This window comes from Blennius ocellaris, assembly GCF_963422515.1.
Source record: "Blennius ocellaris genome assembly, chromosome: 22".
In the NCBI taxonomy this organism is placed as follows: Eukaryota; Metazoa; Chordata; class Actinopteri; order Blenniiformes; family Blenniidae; genus Blennius; species Blennius ocellaris.
This window is the reverse complement of record NC_137671.1, coordinates 11,024,993-11,043,295: the sequence shown is the minus strand read 5'-3', so window position 1 is coordinate 11,043,295 and position 18,303 is coordinate 11,024,993. Positions and strand designations below refer to the sequence as shown.

Below are 18,303 nucleotides of genomic sequence, written 5' to 3'. Positions count from 1 at the left end.
CCCAGAGGCAAAAAGAAAAAAAAACTTAATTTTACTTTTTCAATGCTGCTATTTTTTGATTTATTTATTGGGAATATAAAGCGTTTATGAAGAGCACCAGACAAAGTTCTTTCAACTGATTTTTTCCCAAATAAGAGCAATGTTAAATCATTTGTTGCATTTTGAATGGAATAGAGTTGGGCTGAAAAAAAAGTCATCTTTTCGCTGTATTGTGCACTGACATTGTAATTGATGCCCCATGAATGAGACTCAAAATGCTTCAGCAGTGAAAGCAAATAAAATACTTTATGTTCTACTGTTATAGGACCTATACTATATATACTAAGACTATTCTGTGATATTTAACAGACCAACGAGTCCCCATATCCGACTTTGGACTCTACAGAAACAATTATCATCCAGCTCTTTAAAAAAATGCAGCCAGATACATGAAATACTGAGTTGAAGATGCCTTCAAACAGCGAAACATACACAAATATGAAAAACTTTATTGACCTTTAAAAAGGTCCATTTAAAAGTTTAAAAATGTCTTACTTGTTTCAGCAGCAGGTGTGGGGACAGGAGAGGGACAGGAGGGGTACATTTGTTCCTTCAGCCTGGCCTCGGGGACGGGGCTGACAATAAATTTCCGACCTGCCGAATGGACCACTTGGGCGGTTGCGCTGGGAGCGATGTCTACAAAGACGGAAAGTTTTCTTAGTTGTCACTAAATTAGCATCAATTTAAAGCCATTACATTTCAAAGGAACTCATCTGCACGACAGATTTGATGTGCCTTTGGAGACGAAAACAGAAACCCGAAATTGTGGAAATTAAATCTCTTGTCTTGTTTCCCAAGGGCTTTTTATTTTGCCGTTTCTTTTTACCTGGCATGGGAACAGATATCACAGGAATCGGCTGCTCCGTGTGGCCGGCCATCTGTAGATTAACAGCACAAGACAACAAAATGAAAGACAAAATGTATGAAATAAAGGAGCAAATGATTATAATTTAAGCCATGTTTAGCATACATATTCTAGATTTTATCCACACTATATAAAAAAAAAACCTACAATTATTGTAGTTTTTGACTCAATACCAGTAACTATGTACATGTATGGAACTAAAGGAAGAGAAGCAGGCAAACGAGGACCCAGTGTTATGTTTACCTGACTGTTTGCGTCTCTCTCCAGCCCCTTCTCGTCTGCTTTCTCTATCACCTCCCTGACCTGCTCGATGAAGGACTCCCTCTCGCTCTCCAGGATGAACTCGCTCTGGACCTGATTGCACACACAAGGTCAAAAATGAGCAAAGCCTCCAACCATGTGAAATTTGAGTCGGACACATCGATTGTCGCGTTTCAAATATTCCTCCTTTCGGGCCACTGTGCAACAACGTGATTTCATTTTTGTCCATAAAAGAGTAAGGTCCAGAACACTGTCGGTGTGAAGTAGTTCAGCGGTTTCAAACGACAAAGAGCAGCCAGCATGTAAAAACCACCAATAAAGGAATGTGCGGCCGTTACACCCGAGTATTAAACCGGATTCATGGTCTGTCTGAAATGTGCAGCGAATGGTCAGGCACCTTTCTGATGCAGAGATACGAGGTCTCTGTGTATCTACTGAGTCACAAGTCACATTATTTCACGCTTGAGTTGGCCAACTGTGTGGAACTGACATAAGAGATATCTCTCGATGCAGCAGCTGGGCTGGTATGTCAAGTATTAGGTTAGAATGCAGTATTTAGAAATACAACAAATACTAGTACGCCGAGGATGTTTGAACAACTTAATTTCTATTCTTTTATACTGATTTCCAAGAGAAATATCAGTATCGAAATCAAATATTTTTCTGATATGACAGGACAGCTCGAAGCTAAATGTGTGCCTAAGACTCCATGTTTGACTGCACAAAGCTCTTTATCTTGTATACACATTGAAAAGTACAATATTCAATAGCAAGTTGGGCTCCGATAACATTTAAATATCTGTAAGTCTATATTAAGTGCAAACACGCATGTGGAGATTACAGTAATTTTATTTGCAAGTGAAGAAATGTAATCTGTCCAGCGATGTTGGTCATCAGCTGTCTGTTATTACTGACTGTCTAACTAACAATTTATTTATTTTAACCAGTTTCACTTCACATTTAGACAGAAAGAGAGAGACAAAACAAATCACATCAGTTATTCCTCTTCATTCATTTAAAAAACACAAACATCCTATTTCCATTGCATATGACTTACAGTAGACTTATTAACATTACATGTATGTGATTGTCATATATTATTCATAGATTTACATTCCACATGACATTATACAGATTGCATAAACTCATATACATAATCATGCAATTCTCATATTACCTTTAAAAATAAACAAAAACACATTTTGGAAAAAAAAATATAATAAACGTATGTGATTACTTCAAGAGTATTTAGAAGTTCGTGCACCTGTGAGAAATACCTCTATTTCTATTGCTCTTAGCTTTTGAGTCTCTTTTTATATTTTTACAACAATCTTCCTGATATATTTTTGTATATATTTAAATGGTACTCCCTTTAAATTTCCTTTTACCTTGAAAGAATTATGACTGATGTAGCAATCTACTGTATTATAATTTGTGTTTAGTTTAATGTATACATGGAGGAATAATCTAGTTTGTAGAGTTGTAAATGCATATGATTAGTTTATATAGTGCATATTTGACAAGTGTGCCTACACACCTTTGATTTGCAACATTTGCACTAAAAAGCAACTCTGAAAATATGAATGTGGCTGTAAAAGAGCAGCGTGGAGGTGATCGGTGCGTGTACCATAATCTGGGCTATCTCCTCAGGGTTGTCTCCGTCCAGGTCAAACCTAAAAGTCACCATCTTCCTGTTGTGGGTCTCCAGCTGGCATTCGGCCACCCTGTCGCCTATGTTGGAGATCTTCAGACAGACGTGCACAAACGAATATACAATTGAATTTTTATTTGGATTTTGTTCAAAGTGTTGGTCGGTTTGTGGGCTGAGATATTACGTTGAGGACGTTGAGTTTGGCCTTGGTGATCTTCTCGTGGCGAGATCGACTCCTCACGGATCGCCTCTGATGCCGTTTGGCGGACCGGCCTTCGTGGCGACCTCCTCCTTCGTTTCCGTCACTCAGACCGGACAGCTCAGAGTGGCTGGAGAGCAGGAGAAGGCAAATGTGGAAATGGTCAGTTTGGGAAGTTAGAACGTGATCCATCCCAGATGTTCGCGTGTTTTACCTCTCGATGTTTGAGAGCACAGGTGGCTGCAGCTGCGACTGAGACAGCTCGGACGACTGCGACGCAGACTGAAACACAACCGCACGGAGATGAAGAGACAAAATGACGCAGTATGTTTGGCTAACTACACAAACACAAGGATGTGGAGGAATAGGGAGGGAAACAGCAGGAAATGTGAAATCCAGGCAAAATATAGGAGAAAAAGGAGCAAAAATAAACTGAAATGTATTCAAGGTCACTAAAAATCTACACTAAATGCATGAAAATAAATGGAACAGCCTTCTGAACAACAAAAGGAGCAAATATAAGGCTGATGTAAGTTTGGAAATACAATAATGGATGAAAATGCCTAAGAAAGAAAAAAAAAAGCTCTATTTAATGGTCCTCTGAGAAATAAAAATTATTTTCTGTGATATTGTGTCAGGCTGATTTAACATGTTTTACGTCTTTAATTTGATCTACCAACAGGCCAAACAAACTAGAAGCAACACTAAGAAGTTGTGTACAGTGAACCAGTTTTGAATCAGATCTCCAGAATAAAACAGAAAACCAGAGTGGATTTCCAAACATTGAACAATGCAACAGCTACAAAATTAAATAATATAGAGATTAAATACATGAAATCAATTACAAAGCTAGGATAGGTGGCTCCACCAGCCAGAGACAAAACGTAAATATTAAAGTGCTCCTCATATAATGACTTCACTGCATCAAGGTCTCAACTGAAGGATGCCTTCAATTGTTCTAAAAATGATCCCCAACAGGATTTATTGGTAATTGATGAGCAGGAACATGGCCTCCGCTCGACCGTTCGACCATCCATGAGCAGTACCTGGGGCAGGACTTCCATGGGGGTATCAGGCGGGGCGGTGACTACACTGATGATTGGCACCATGGTGGCCAAGGGCTGAGGCACAGGTGAGGGCACACGAGGAGGAGTAGGAGGAGGGGAAACAATAGCAGGCACCACCCCAACAGGGATGGGCAGAGGAGAGGGAGGGGAAACCACGACCGCTGTCGGCACGGTAACGGGGAGAGACGGGAGGGTCGCCAAGGGAACGGTAGAGGTAGGCGGGGTTACACTCGGCTGAGGAGGAAGAGTCCAAGAAAAGGAGGAAAGAGGGGAGAAAGAGGGAGGGGGGGGGGAGAAAGCAAATGAGGCAGAGGATGATTGAAAAGATGAGGAAAAGGGTGCATACAAGTCGACGGGGAGAGCGAGGAGACTCAGCGATGGATTGGACCAAAACACCGGGCAATGAGACAGTGAGCTGAAGCTGCTCTTTAAGGAGAGAAACTAATCCCTGAGACTTTAAGTCTGGGGACTTTACTGATCTCAGTGATGCTCGTCTTACAATAAAGACGCCAGCAGAAGGAGTCACCCATAGTTCACCGAGACATTACAGACACGTCTGGCTCGGAGAAGCTCAATTTCAACTTTGTGGTCGCAATAAGTGGAGCACACATGAGTGGAGCAACATGTGAAGGAAAAACTAAAAAAAACAAAAAACAAAAAAAAAACACACACACACACAGATCCTCCCACATCATGCAGCCACAGAACAAGACTGTGTGAACAACGTGCCGGACGGCTGACCAGCAAATTCCCATCAGAATGCAGATGGAAACAGGCAAAAAATATCTACTCAAATGTATTTCTATGACTGAATTAAGTGTAATCCAGACAAGTTTTGAATATAAAATGATCTTTCATACAAAACTGTGACAGGACACCAGACGTTTTAATTAAAAGTACATAAGTAGGAAGAGAAGAGTTGTGATTTTCACTGAGTATCGATCAACAGGGATACCCCAACACCTTAGCAACAACTGATGATTCAAAGTTAATATTTTAATACATCAAATTGAGAAACTGCAAGTGTTTCTGCAATGCAGATCAAGCTTTTTTTGTCATGAACACGAAATGTGAGCCTGGATGAGAGTCCTGCTTGCTGTTTGTTCATTTTTCATTTTTTCCCCGGTCCTCGTCAAATTACCCATCTTCATTTCCATTAAATTTGCCTCAGTATTTATGATATTCTCTATTCAAGAAGTGGTACAGGTAATTGGGGTGCACAAAGAACAGCATTGAACTGTGACTCAAAATGTCACAAACAGTTGCAGTTATAATCTGATTAATGTGCATCAGACTCACATAGTTCACAGATACGCAGTAAAGATCAACACACAGAAAAACACACACAGACAAACTAAATAATACCTGAACCAGAGCTCGCTGAGCAACTTGGTACAGAAGATAAAGATGTTCGATACTGGGAGACGGGCTGAGGTCACAAAACTACACGTTCAAACACGCACACACACAAAACATGTAACCAAACCACACATATAAAAAACCAACACAATCGTGCACATCGACGTACAGAAAAACAAACAAAAGCACAAATCAGAAACAAACCCGGTGGTAAACCCAGGCAGCATGCCCATGAGCAAGGCAGAGAAAGAAAAACAGAAGAAGGGAAGTGAGCTGACGGGAGAGTTTCAAGTGAAAAAAAAAAAAAAGCAAAACATGCAATAAGAACAAGTGGAAGAAAAGAGATAAAGCTGAATAATGTTATAGGATTTTTGTTAAGAATTTCTAAACGTGTAATTAACTATCTCCAATGTGTTTATTGTAAGCACCGACAGGGGATATGAGGAAATGTTACCAGTGCATTCATTTTGGACCCGACTCTCACCCCGAGGGGGAATTATAATTATAATGGTGTTTGCATGTAGCAGATTAGTGTCAGATTGGAATTTACCCTTCAAATGCAAGTCTGATCACTGCGTGCCTGTGCATTCTCTCAATATAACATTTTCCAAAGCAGGTTTTAATTACTGAGAACATTTCAACATGTTTTTGCTAAGAATACTCAAACTACCTGCTAAAGCTTTGTTTTTTTTAAACTCAACATGAAAAGTCCAAATCATAGCAGTGCTTGAATAACATTAGAATCTACTACTCGCCACAGTAAAGTTCCTGTTCAATGTGTAATCGAATACTAATTTAACCGAGTATTTTTCTTCAAGGGCTCAGTGCCTGTTTGGTGTTTTGGAGCGTTAAAGGTTTTAACAAAAAAATCTACTACATGTGCTGTAAATGTGAATTAAATGTGCCGTACCTGTGCAGGTGTCTGCGGCAGAGTGGTGTGTGTTGGACTATGGAGTGATGCACTGCTGGATGACAAAACCTAGAGAAAAACAGAAAAGACACTATTATAAATAGTTTAAAAAAAAGATAGTGTTTCTATAATAGCACTCACTGTGTTTGCAAAAACGTTACAACAGTACAATGGCTTGAATTGCAAGGTGTGTATGTAAACTCTTCCAGGAATAGAAGCAGTTGACAGTTCAATGAAAGAACTGATGAATACATGCCGGCTTATCAGGACAAGAAACTTTTGATCTCTCATTAACATCCAATTTCTTGCTCGATTTAATCAGTTCATAGCTGCAAGTGATTCGCGTGAGTGTTTCGGCTCCCGGGAGGAAACGCGATTCATCATAAACACCATGTGATCACCGCGGGCAAAGTGCCAGCTCGGCGGGAGCGGTTACCTCGAAGCAAAGGCACCGAACTTCAAAGAACGAGTGTCAGTTTTTATCAGCACAAAAACAGGGTGTTTATTTATTTCATAATCATGGATATTGTTCGTTAGAGGTGATACAAAGTGAGGGAGAGAAAAAAAAAAGCAGGATTTTACCTGTTGGGGGTTCCCAGGAGGAGCAGGCTGGGTGGAGGCGGGGGCCAGCAGGGGTCCTGGAGTCGGCTGGGGGGACGGAGCTTGCGCCTGCTGTTTAGAATCAAGAATAAAAAGGAAGAAAGACAGAAGCAAAATGGACAGAGAGGTGGAGATGCAATGATGCAGGATTTGCCAAACGGAGGATGGAGGTGAGGAATCAGGAGAGATTGGGGGAACAAGTAGAGAGAGAGAGAAAAAAGAAACAATTAGAACATGTTTGCAGCGCGTGGGGGGAAAATAATGCATGTGTGCAAACACAAGGTACTTCTGCTACCTATGTGATTACTTAACGGAAGTTTTCGTCTTGTGTATGCACAAATGCGCGCACACACACACACAACAGTTATACACACTAATCCATCCAGATATATGCACAACAACAGTATATGCTGGTGTATGCATATACACAACTTGTAGTACAGGCACAGAACTGGGGTTAGGCAGGGTGTAAGTGGGGTTTGTTTGTACATGCAGGTCAGATTCTAAGTGATTGGTCGTGACAATAAGTCAATGAAGCGCACAACAGAAGACAGGCACTTAACCCTGATATATTCAGCTAAATCTGGAAACAAATAAAAGTTATCCTTTGCTTTTTAGTTTGACAGACTGACTGTCTGATCGGTTGGATTTCCTCTCCCTTCTCAGTGAAGCTAAACTGTGGAAATAATAAGCACATTTCTATATTTCCCTGCAAAGCTTTTCCAAATAATCTACACCCACACTGAACTGTTGATGCCCCCACCCTTGGAAGGCTCTACGCAACTTCATATGGTTCATGAAGCTCGCCCTCGAAAAGTGAAGGGAGCTTCCATAAATACAACGTGTTGCACCGGACACACAGTTACACTAACCTCCTTCGAACATTACATGCAGCAATACATCGAGGAACTCCACAGAACAGAAATTTAATAAAGCAAACGGAAAGGGCACATGGAAGGTCACGAAAAACAGAAACTGGTAGGCGACAAAGACCGAAGAAATCAAAAGAAAGGTTGACGATGTAAAGAATAACTTAAAACTGTGGCCTTTTGAGTCCTGTGAGGTGAAAACAATATGCCGTTATAAGGAACTGCATCGAGCTAAGCATGTACAACACAAAAGAACAGAAAGAATTTAAAATATACACAGGAGCGTCTCTCTGCATGGTTACATTGCTCGGTTCGTCTAAGCCCCGTCGGTTTTGTTGTATGTTTCTGTGTGTTTGTCCATACAAATCACCAAAGTCGTGCAGCTTCTGTTAACATGAATGAACAGAACTTTTTTTAGGGGGAGGCTTTGCGATCGACCATATGATACTAAGTGCATTCAGCTTGCATCTGGAAAACACATCTGTTTAATGTATGAGGATTTTTATGCTGTCACTTGTGACTCAAAGCCGGCCTGACTTTGGATTTGTACGAGCAGATGTTCAAATATACTATGTAAACAGTATACCTGCACAAACACACATTTCTCATATACAATCATATATGAACATACAGACAAAATATTACTTACTGACAAAAATAAATCAAATATACAACATAAATACAGGGAAGAAGGGACTTAGACTCAATGCTAAAGCCTGTAAACCGCAGAGTGTCTCACAGACGACCTTCTGATTGTTGATGTCTTAATTACTTAATGAACCGTAATGATTATCATGTTGGACCTGGAATTAACCAGTTGCGGTCTGAATATTTCCCATAAACTCTGTCGGACCTTCGTAAATATTGACTGATGCTGTCCTGATTGAAGTCAAGCTCTTCTCTCGAGGAGTTTTTCTCTGATGTGAGACATGAAGGCAGACCGTGAGACACTCTGTTGATGTGACTGAAAGGGGGGGGGGGGTTAAAATCACAACCAAAGACTACATGATGACAAATAAACATCAGCTGGGGCACCTGGGTCGGCAGGGTATGAAAACAACGGGGATTGGTATAATAACCTCTGGGTCACGTTACTGCTATAATTGAATTTAGCTACTTTTTTCCCTCCCGGAGTAATTCATTTTGATTAATGAATTAAATTATTCTGTCTTTATGCCAATTAAACCACTACCTGATGATCCTGTGATCGCCACAGCAATGAATTCACAAATGTTGGAAAAAGCTCCAATCAGCCATAACATTATCGCTCTTTGTGCTTCCAACCCAGCTGTGGCATCTGGCGCCAAGATGTTAGCAACGGACCCGTTAAGCTCTGAGCCCATGGGGACACTTGTGTAAGTAAACCATGACTCTTAACCAATGTCTGCATTGGATCACTTTCGATAAATACTGACTAAAAACCCGCCACAGCAACTGCAGCTTAGTAGATGTGCTCACCCAATCAGTTAGCAGCTAGGCTTTGGCTCAAACTTGGAATAAATCTATGCATCTGTCCATTTTTGTAGTTGTGGGTGGTTGTTGTACAGTTGCATTTGAGTTATTATGTTAATCATTTTGGATGTAAATCAATTGATTTATTTTATCTGTCAGTATTCATAATGTTATGGCTGACTGGTGTGTCCAGTAATGCATCCTCAGTCAATTCCATGAAAATGGATCCCTGAATGTGATAAACTATCAAAAACAATCTAATGATCCATCTATAGTTTTTTTGTTTTGTTTTTTATATTTGTGAATTTCTATTAAAAAGCAGCCAGAAGAATTAAAACTAGTAACTGACCCACAGGTATTCGGGGTGTTTTTAAGGTTTGTACCAGAGTGGAGTTAACAGCCTGCATGGCCAGCAATGACTCATGGTAGGTCATATCAGGCTGGGCTGGTACCACCCCTCCGTGCCGGGCCCAGGCGTTCTGCATCAGAGACTCCAGCTGAGTGGACGACGCTCCCCCGAGCGCCAGCTCAGAAGCCGGGGTGATGGGGAGAAAGTTCTGCGCGGAGGGAGGATGCCCCTGGGGATCGATCCGAAGTGCTCCGCCCGGCGAGTCGTAGAGCGAGGTGGAGGAGGAGCGGGGGATGGACTGAGCCGCCGAGGAGTCGAACGAAGGCTGAAGAGGAGGTGGGGGAGGCGACTGGAACTCTCCGGCATCAGAAGAAGCCAGGGAGTCACTGGAGGGCTCCGGGCTCCTGTCCTTCACCGTTACGCCGACATGGTGGAGGAGGAGACTTCCGGGTGGCAGGGGGAGCTCCGGGCTGACATACGAGTACAGTTCTTCCGTCACGGGCTGCAGTCGGCTGTAGGAGCCTGAGCCACCGGATCCCGTTCCACCGTTGTCCTCCAGAGGGAGGTCCATGGAGCTCCTCCGCGCCCGGTACAGTCTGGATGCCAGCAGGCTCGGGTCTCCGGCGGCGGCTGCAGCCGCCGCAGCCAAGTGAAACTCAAAAACGCTGCCAGTAGGCGGAGGAGCTTCGCCCATCACGGGGGGAGCAGAAATGGGGAAGGAGGACGAGGAGGCGTGCTGCGGAGGATAACACACCTCAGCTGACGGCGGAGGAACAGCGCCACCTGCGGACACACTCATGGGGGGTAAGGGTGGAGGTATCGGGCTGTGTGCGCTCATTCTCTGGATCAGGTGCGGGTGCAGAAACCCCGGCTGAGACGGAGGACCGGGGTCAAAGGCCAAACTGGCAGCCGCCGCCGCCGCCTGCATCTGCTGATGGAAACTCAAGTGACTCAGCTGGTGTGCGGTCATTGGGTACCCCCCATATGCCATCGCTTCATAATGGTCCAATAAGGCGGCTTGATTTAGACTTAATCTCCTCACCGCCTCCTCGTGCTCGGCTCTCATGTCTTTGAAGCCGTACAGACTTGGATCAGACTGTCCCGGGAGGTGCAGCGGCTCCCCAACACCGAGTCTCTGAGCGGCGGCTGCAAAACCGGGATTGACCATAAAAAGCGAGGGGGCCTCGACACCCTCCATCCCAGTAAAGGGGTGCAGGCTGCTCCCATAGCGGGGGTAGGCAGGCTGGAAGTGCCGCGTATGTGCCTCCAGAATAGAAGTGCTCTTGCGCCGCTGGGTGTTGTAGCCCTTCGGAGGCCCGGTGGGAGGAGGCGAGAAAGAAATGGGGCGCTCGGGGATAGACGGGAAGAAAATTGTTGGGGGATCTGGGAGAGTTTGTAGAGGGACACTCCCTCCTGCTCCTCCTCCTCCTGTCCCCGCTCCTCCACTGTAGGGATGATGCATTGAATGCTGCTGCGACAATGAGATACAATGGATTTAAGAATGAGACTCAGAAAACCACAGCAAAGGCCCACATGAAATGGAAAGAAAAAAAAAAATTATATTCAAAGAGTATTACTTAAGGCCACCAGAGAAAGAAAATATTCACTCTCCACACTGAAAGTGAAATTGTGAGGTTAGGAAAGAACCTGATCAATTTCAAAGCTGTAGGATGAAGTGATGAAATGAAACACAGAGGGGGAGGACGGACATAAAAAAGCTGGTTATAATGAGACAGATAAAGTGACGCGCCAAGACAGTCAGACGATACAGAGACCAGACAGGCAAGGGGAGGCACCCAGGTTCACAGGGGGATTGAAAATTAAAGGTTAAATGCGAATAGAAGAGAGGCCAAGTACTGACTCGTGCATCTGGGATCCGAAAAACTGTCTTCTGTTTCATAGATGCATATCGATGGTCTGGAACAAATTGAAATCCTTGGTAATTGAGAAATTCCAGTCATATTTTATGCGTTACATTTAAAAAAAATCTCCATGAAAATCTGTTTTCCAACATTAATTGGCCTAATTAGGACTTTTTGCATGTGATGGATGTGTGCTTAAAAATTCCCCTACTGCAACAAAAACAGTACGGTTTTATGAAGGCGTGTAATGCAAACTCATTTTTCCAATTCTCACCAGTACTGGTTTCATCCATTTTTGTCTTTAAGTTATGGGGGAAATAATAGAGAAGTTGACCACATATTTCTTGTTAAAGGGTGAACCGGGTACTTGTAGCCTGCAAGATTAAGTTAAGATACAAATAAAAAGTGAAAACTGGAAAATAGATCAAAATGTAGCTAAATAATTGAAGTCATGAGTCCATAGCTGCATGGGGAGCATGACTGGTAAGGTCCATTAAGGGGAACTGTAGTCATACGGACTGCAAACAAACTCACTTATCTATTTATATTTTGAAGAGTTTTGGACACAGTTGAGATTTGTTTTTCTAGATGATTTATTTAAATCTGAAAGGAGCAGTCTTTCCATCGTCTGATGCACATCATAGAGATTTGTTAAAGAGCAACGTTTATGCTCAGGCCACTCAGTGTGTACTAAATATGAGCACACTGTGGCAGAGTAGAGGGAGAGAGAGAGAGTGAATTTGGGATGATTGTAAAACAAAAAAAGGACTGACCACAGCTGTAGATATGAAGTCTACTCATGAGGACGAAGCTGCCAATTCAGATGGATTCAATTGGTTACGCAGATTTTTCTGCAGGCCTGATGTTTTACAAGCAGTTTTTCAACAGATGTGTTGAAATTATATAAAAATTCCATTTCTGACTCATTTATTATGTTTAAGTTTAACCATGAACTTTTCTCTCTCTCTTCCTCATTATTCGTCACCACCTCAGGTGTTTACGTAAACCTACGGGGGAGGAGAACAGGGCAGGTAGGCTGGCCCTCCGCTGCCTGGTCCGGGGCACAGGAGAGGCAGAGTGAAGGGGCAGGACCGTCTCCAGGGCCTTGGAGAGACGCCCTGCGAACGTGTCGGGATGTTTGTGAGGTGAAGGGGCGGCGGCGGCGGCGGCGGTGGTGTAGGAGGATGAAGAGGACAGGTCTGGAGGGGGTGTGGTGGGCTTTTTTGGAGGGGCAGCCAGGGGTGAAGGAACGCGAGAGAAGGAGTAGGAGGAAGGAGGGACGCAAACAGACATGCTACGACTTCGACGGGGCCACGACACGGGCTGGAGGCCAGGGAGGGGTGGTGGCAGAGGGTGGGACCAACATGGAAAACAAAGAAATCAGGACAAAAAACTAAACTAAACTGCTTAAATGAAGAACATGAGAGAAAGAGCAGAATTGGGAAAACAAAACTGAAAAAAAACCCAACAACAACTACACAATAAATGAAATAGCGAGACTTTTACATGCAACATCGATTTCTACAATCACAATAAATTCAATAAAAGCAAAACAACAGCTCCTGTAATGTTATAGGAGGAAAAAAAAAGGGCAAATAACAATTTCAGTGATGAAACAGCAATTTCATGAAAACACAAGTTAAACAAAGCAAGAAGGCACACTGAACCATAACAATGACAAAAGAAAACAAAAAAAAGGAAAAAAAAGGATTGGAAGGCAAAAATAAGCCATGAAATATATATATAAACACAATACACAAACAGGGGAAACAGTTACTCAAAATAAACCTTTGAGAAGTGATTTAAATTTACGAAGAAAAGTCTATTTGTTATTCCACTGGCTCCAAAATGTAGGCTTTCGTCAGAAAAAGCGTCTGGGAAATCCTAAGTTGCATCAAAAAGAGTTCTAAAAATGCTAAATCCATGATCGTGTTATCCAATTAGACAGTAAGTAAACTGAATCATTGTCCAGTTCAACAACAACAACGCGGTCAGGAACATTTCTAAGTGAAAGGTCATCGAAACACAAAATCTAATGTGACATAACTAAATGAGAAATGCTCACTTCTTCATTAGCTGCTAATTAGAAAGCTCCCTAGAGCCAGGAATGTGACTCATATGCTTCAGTGCTAATGCTCAATGCCCAACAGCTGATGAGTACAGTGAAAACAGCAGCATAGGCGGAGATTAATCACAGGGAGGTCACCTGTACTTTAAAGGTCGCCTATTATACAGTTTTACAGCAATTTCATATAGATGCCAGAGGTCTGACAACATTGAATTCAAGGTGAATTGGCCCAAATCCAGCCTCCATCCCAAATTTCAGCCAGTCTAAAAGTCCCTCTAGTGAGCTCTACTGAGAACAGGCTGTTTCTGTGTCTGTACCTTTAAATGCTAATGAGCTGTAATTTTAGAGAGCAGAGCTCATCTATCTGTAAGAGAGTCAAAGGGAGGATCCACGAGCCGAGGGAGTGGTTGTTTCCCCCCAGTTTGGGTTACTGTTATGACCTATATTTTTGACATTATAAGCATCCTCTATACGCTAATAATTTCAACTGTTATGCAGACGATACACAAATCTAATTGTCCATGAAACCAGATGATACTTTTCAACGTGTCAAACTAGAAACTCGTCGTCCCAGACAAAACAGCAGAAAATCTCCACATCCGATCCTGATTCTGCAAAGCTTTTCTTGTTTTTCCTTTGCAGTGTCTCCAGTATTATTTGTTTTGTAAAAGTGCCCTGAGATGACTGTATTATATTTGGCAATATATAAACATAACACACACACACACACGCACGCACGCACGCACGCACGCACACACACACACACACACACACACACACACACACACACACACACACACACACACACACACACACACACACACACACACACACACACACACACAGTCCATTACTTCATCAAAATATGAAAAAGATTAAATTGTGTAATAATCCAACAACTCCGCACAAAAACACAATATAAACATTAAACCAAAACAGAATGAAACAATGGAATAAACAACACATTTTAATTGTGACACTTAAGCAACCAGTGTGACAACTGGAGGCAGAGATGAAGGAGCAAAGTGAAAATATTTGGATCTCGGCACAAAGAATAAGAATTCGGGGGGGGATCAGCGACAGAAGGAAAGAAGTAACTGGTTGATATACAAAATAGTAGTATGGTGAACAAAAGACGTGGATTTTTGCAGTGGAGAAATACTGCCTGACATCCAAGACCCAAACAAACAGGAGGTACATTATTGGCTACACTGGTCAACAAATGAGAGCAGATGACTTGCTCCACTGCAGACTAACAAGATTACTTTACCCTACAGACGCTTTAAATACTAAGTGACTAACTTGCTTGTGTCTGAGAGTTTAATGTTGTAGCTGCATGCTTTTAGTTCAATGCGTTCGGATGCTTCTTTTCTTAAAGAGGTTATTTATCGAACATTAAAAATCTCTGATCGGATGTGACATTTTCCAAAGCCATTTCCAAACACTGCAATCTTCACGCCAACTCACTCCCAATCCAACACAGGAACTGTGCTAACGCTCACAGGTGATAGTAACTTGAAGGGAAGGACTTACCATGGGCTGCTGCGGCTGAGCGTAGCCTGGGTGCTGCTGCGGGGCAGCGGAGGGGGCGGAGGGGTAAGGGGTCTGGGGTTGGGATGGGGGATGGGAGGAAGGGGGGCAGTTGTACGACATGTTCAGCTGACCCAGGTGGGGGGAGTCGGAGGAGAAAACCGAGGAGCCCTGGCCACTGTCAACGCCTCCTTCAGCTGAAACAGACGTGGGTTTTTTTTCAATTTGCCTCATTGAATGATTCAATAACTGATCTAGAAACTATCTGACCAACACTGTAGTATATAATATATGTAATGAAGGTACAATAGGTGAAGAGTTGGCTCAAAACTTGTAATAGCGAAATAATAAACAATATAATACGTGGATTATTTGCACTTACATGTGTGTGAGATGCCAGTCTGCTGATAGTGAAGCTGCTGATGATGCTCCACCTCCGCTTCCTCCGCCTCAGCCTGATGGCGACCAGACAAAATGCAGGAGTCAATCCAGGGTAATAAGATAAGAAAATGCACATGTTCACAGAGAAAGAAAGGCACCACATGGTGTTTGAAGTATAAATCAATGACAAGAATTGTCTTGATAAGGAGAATCAAGTGGAATACATTATTCCCAGAACAACAACCAGTCAGTATCAAGATGTTCTTAACAGCAGTAAACACAGCTGAGTAGGAATCCAACAAACCTGCGAGTGTGTCGACTTTAGTGTCTCTTGTTGGTGCTGCTGTTGTTGCTGCTGCTGTTGTTGCTGCTGCTGCTGCTGCTGCTGTTGTTGCTGTTGTTGTTGTTGTTGCTGCTGCTGTTGTTGCTGTTGTTGTTGTTGTTGTTGTTGTTGCTGCTGCTGCTGCTTCAGTAGTTGTTCCGCCTCCAGTTTTCTCTTCTCCTGTTCCTCTCGTACCAGCTGCCTCTGCTCTCGCTTATTTCTGATCATAGACACGCGGTCCTTGATGGCCTTGGCCATGGTCTTATGGTCGCCCGCAGCAACGTAGCCAGACTCAACCTGGTGGTGTTTCAAAGTTCAGACAGAAACATAACACAACATGTCTAAAAGTTAGATACGAATCTCAAAGTGTCACGAAAACTAAGGAAACATACATTCATGTAAGCGTCATCGTTTTCCATACATACCATTTCCTGGGCCACATCTTCAGGGACATCTTTACTCAAGTCAAAGGAAAACTCGATGGCTTCGTTGTCTTTGTATTTGCCTGCAAACATGTTAAATGGAGCTGATCAGGCTGTGAGCTACAGGACACTTGTATGCAGAAACCGGCGTAAAAACTTGATCTGCCGGGGCAACACGGGAAGGGAGCAACCGAAATGCGCTGTTTGCGAATGAATTTATCGCTTTTTTATCTTATTAAATGGACAACAAAAGATCGTCTTGCCTTTCAGCTTCTTAACGTCTTCTATCCTGAGCCACAGTTTGATGGCGATCATTTCCCCATCGTCCTCCTCTGCCAGTTCGACCCTGACTCCCGTGTCCTCCTGGAAGAACGCATGGTTCAGCAGGATCTTTATGGCGTACCTAAAAGGACGAGAGGCCAGAAGCTAGAATTAGATGAATGCAGCACAATCCGTGGCAGTTCAGGCAGAAACGGAAGAAGCGGAGTTACTCCTCGATAGTAATTTGTTCAAAATGATGAAAGCCATGTGAGCTGATCTTATGAGATAACATAAGACTGTGATGAGAGACTGCATGGAATTGGATTAATTTGCTGGAAATGTTTATATGCTGGCCGAGAACAGCTTTCTACTTTATGACCTTGGTGTCATAAAGCTGGATGTCCTGATGGTTTTCTGAAGAAAAAAAAATGAACGAAAGAAGAAGCTTCCAAAGTAGCAGAGAGAACAGAGAACTGATTAACCATGAAAATGTGAGTTAGAACGAGAGTTAAAGAAAATAGTTTTACAATTGGATTTCTCCACACGTGCAAAGGAAACTTTAAAACAGAATGAAATTACTTAAACTTTGTTACTGCGTGTTTACAGTAGTAGATCCACAGTGATGTGTGTGTGTGTGTGTGTGTGTGTGTGTGTGTGTGTGTGTGTGTGTGTGTGTGTGTGTGTGTGTGTGTGTGTGTGTGTGTGTGTGTGTGTGTGTGTGTGTGTTGGACACAGTGGCCGTGACTACAGATCATCCCACCCTGTATCATGTAAACGTTTTCATCATAGATCGGTCCTATAGAATGTGAGATTTAAAGGGATCCAGAGAGGTGGTGTCACTGTTTATAATAAAATCAGAGTCATGTTGTCGGGTCTGTCTGTTATGCAACATCGCCACATGACACTTCACGCACAGCGATTAGGAAAAAAATGTATAAACGCAAGAAACATTGCGGCTGTTAAAGATCTCTTAGTGATTAGACTTTGAGCAAAGAGGAGTTTTCTTTGAAATAAGAGTCACAGAATAAGCTCGATTAGTCAAGCGAATGATTCAGTCTCCAACACTGGCTGGATTCTGGGGGGGAACAAAAAATGGCCGTGGGATCATGTAACCTGCTATGGGAGTGATTTGCAGATGATGTTGCGTCATTCAGAATATGTGAACTTTAATCAGCCTGGTGAAAAAGTGATTTTGTTCCCACGACTCGCCTCTCGTCCTTGTTCGTTCTGATGCAGCCCTCGATGATTTCCTTCACCTCGGGAATGGCGACCTTGTCGAAACTGCCGGGCTTCACTCCCTGCACAGACACAGCAGAAGAGTAATCAAGCTTCTGAACAAAATTGAAAATGCAGACACACACACACACACACACACACACACACACACACACACACACACACACACACACACACACACACACACACACACACACACACACACACACACACACACACACACACACACACACACACACACACACACACACACACACACACACACACACACACACACACACACAGAAGCACCGTCTGTCACCATAAGCGTTTAATACTTTTCAACAATGTATTGGCCCATATCTCCAAAACTACATTCACTTACGACGCCAAGAAAATCACATTTTTAAACATGTGTGTGTTGGTATTTCACTTCTTACTACATTCTTGATGCAAAGTGCTGCATCTCTTTATATACTTACCATTTATTCACCGTCACCATAAATTCTGCGATTGGTTTGATAAGTGGCATCACTGTATTATCTGTTTTAATGTTTTTTTTTAAATACCTGTCTGGCTTATCTTTTGTGTATCTGCCTCTATCTGCCAGGCCGTCGCTGA

General features: G+C 42.8%; 2 protein-coding genes across 6 annotated transcripts in view; both read right to left on the bottom strand.

The window, feature by feature from the left end:
- Window positions 1-18,303, bottom strand: part of wnk1b (WNK lysine deficient protein kinase 1b) — a gene marked incomplete at its 3' end in the record, with an annotated part of 81,846 nt that overhangs the window by 11,740 nt on the left and 51,803 nt on the right. For 4 of the 5 annotated variants that reach the window (XM_080518282.1, XM_080518283.1, XM_080518284.1 and 1 more), the window contains exons 6-20: window positions 17,677-17,765; window positions 16,470-16,609; window positions 16,210-16,289; window positions 15,767-16,081; window positions 15,464-15,536; window positions 15,085-15,278; window positions 6,934-7,023; window positions 6,352-6,420; window positions 4,062-4,316; window positions 3,230-3,297; window positions 3,001-3,145; window positions 2,793-2,909; window positions 1,148-1,258; window positions 866-917; window positions 535-675 (exon numbers count right to left, since the gene is read on the bottom strand). In XM_080518282.1, coding sequence (XP_080374408.1) covers window positions 535-675; window positions 866-917; window positions 1,148-1,258; window positions 2,793-2,909; window positions 3,001-3,145; window positions 3,230-3,297; window positions 4,062-4,316; window positions 6,352-6,420; window positions 6,934-7,023; window positions 15,085-15,278; window positions 15,464-15,536; window positions 15,767-16,081; window positions 16,210-16,289; window positions 16,470-16,609; window positions 17,677-17,765 — 1,939 coding nt within the window. The remainder of the gene's footprint in view (window positions 1-534; window positions 676-865; window positions 918-1,147; window positions 1,259-2,792; window positions 2,910-3,000; window positions 3,146-3,229; window positions 3,298-4,061; window positions 4,317-6,351; window positions 6,421-6,933; window positions 7,024-15,084; window positions 15,279-15,463; window positions 15,537-15,766; window positions 16,082-16,209; window positions 16,290-16,469; window positions 16,610-17,676; window positions 17,766-18,303) is intronic. The other variant, XM_080518286.1, reaches the window with a different exon arrangement.
- LOC308146598 (uncharacterized protein) lies at window positions 9,082-12,776 on the bottom strand (the record flags this gene model as incomplete). The annotated part of the gene is made up of 3 exons (XM_080518501.1): window positions 9,082-9,117; window positions 9,656-11,092; window positions 12,495-12,776. The coding sequence occupies 3 exons, from the start codon at window positions 12,774-12,776 to the stop codon at window positions 9,082-9,084; spliced, it is 1,755 nt and encodes a 584-aa protein (XP_080374627.1).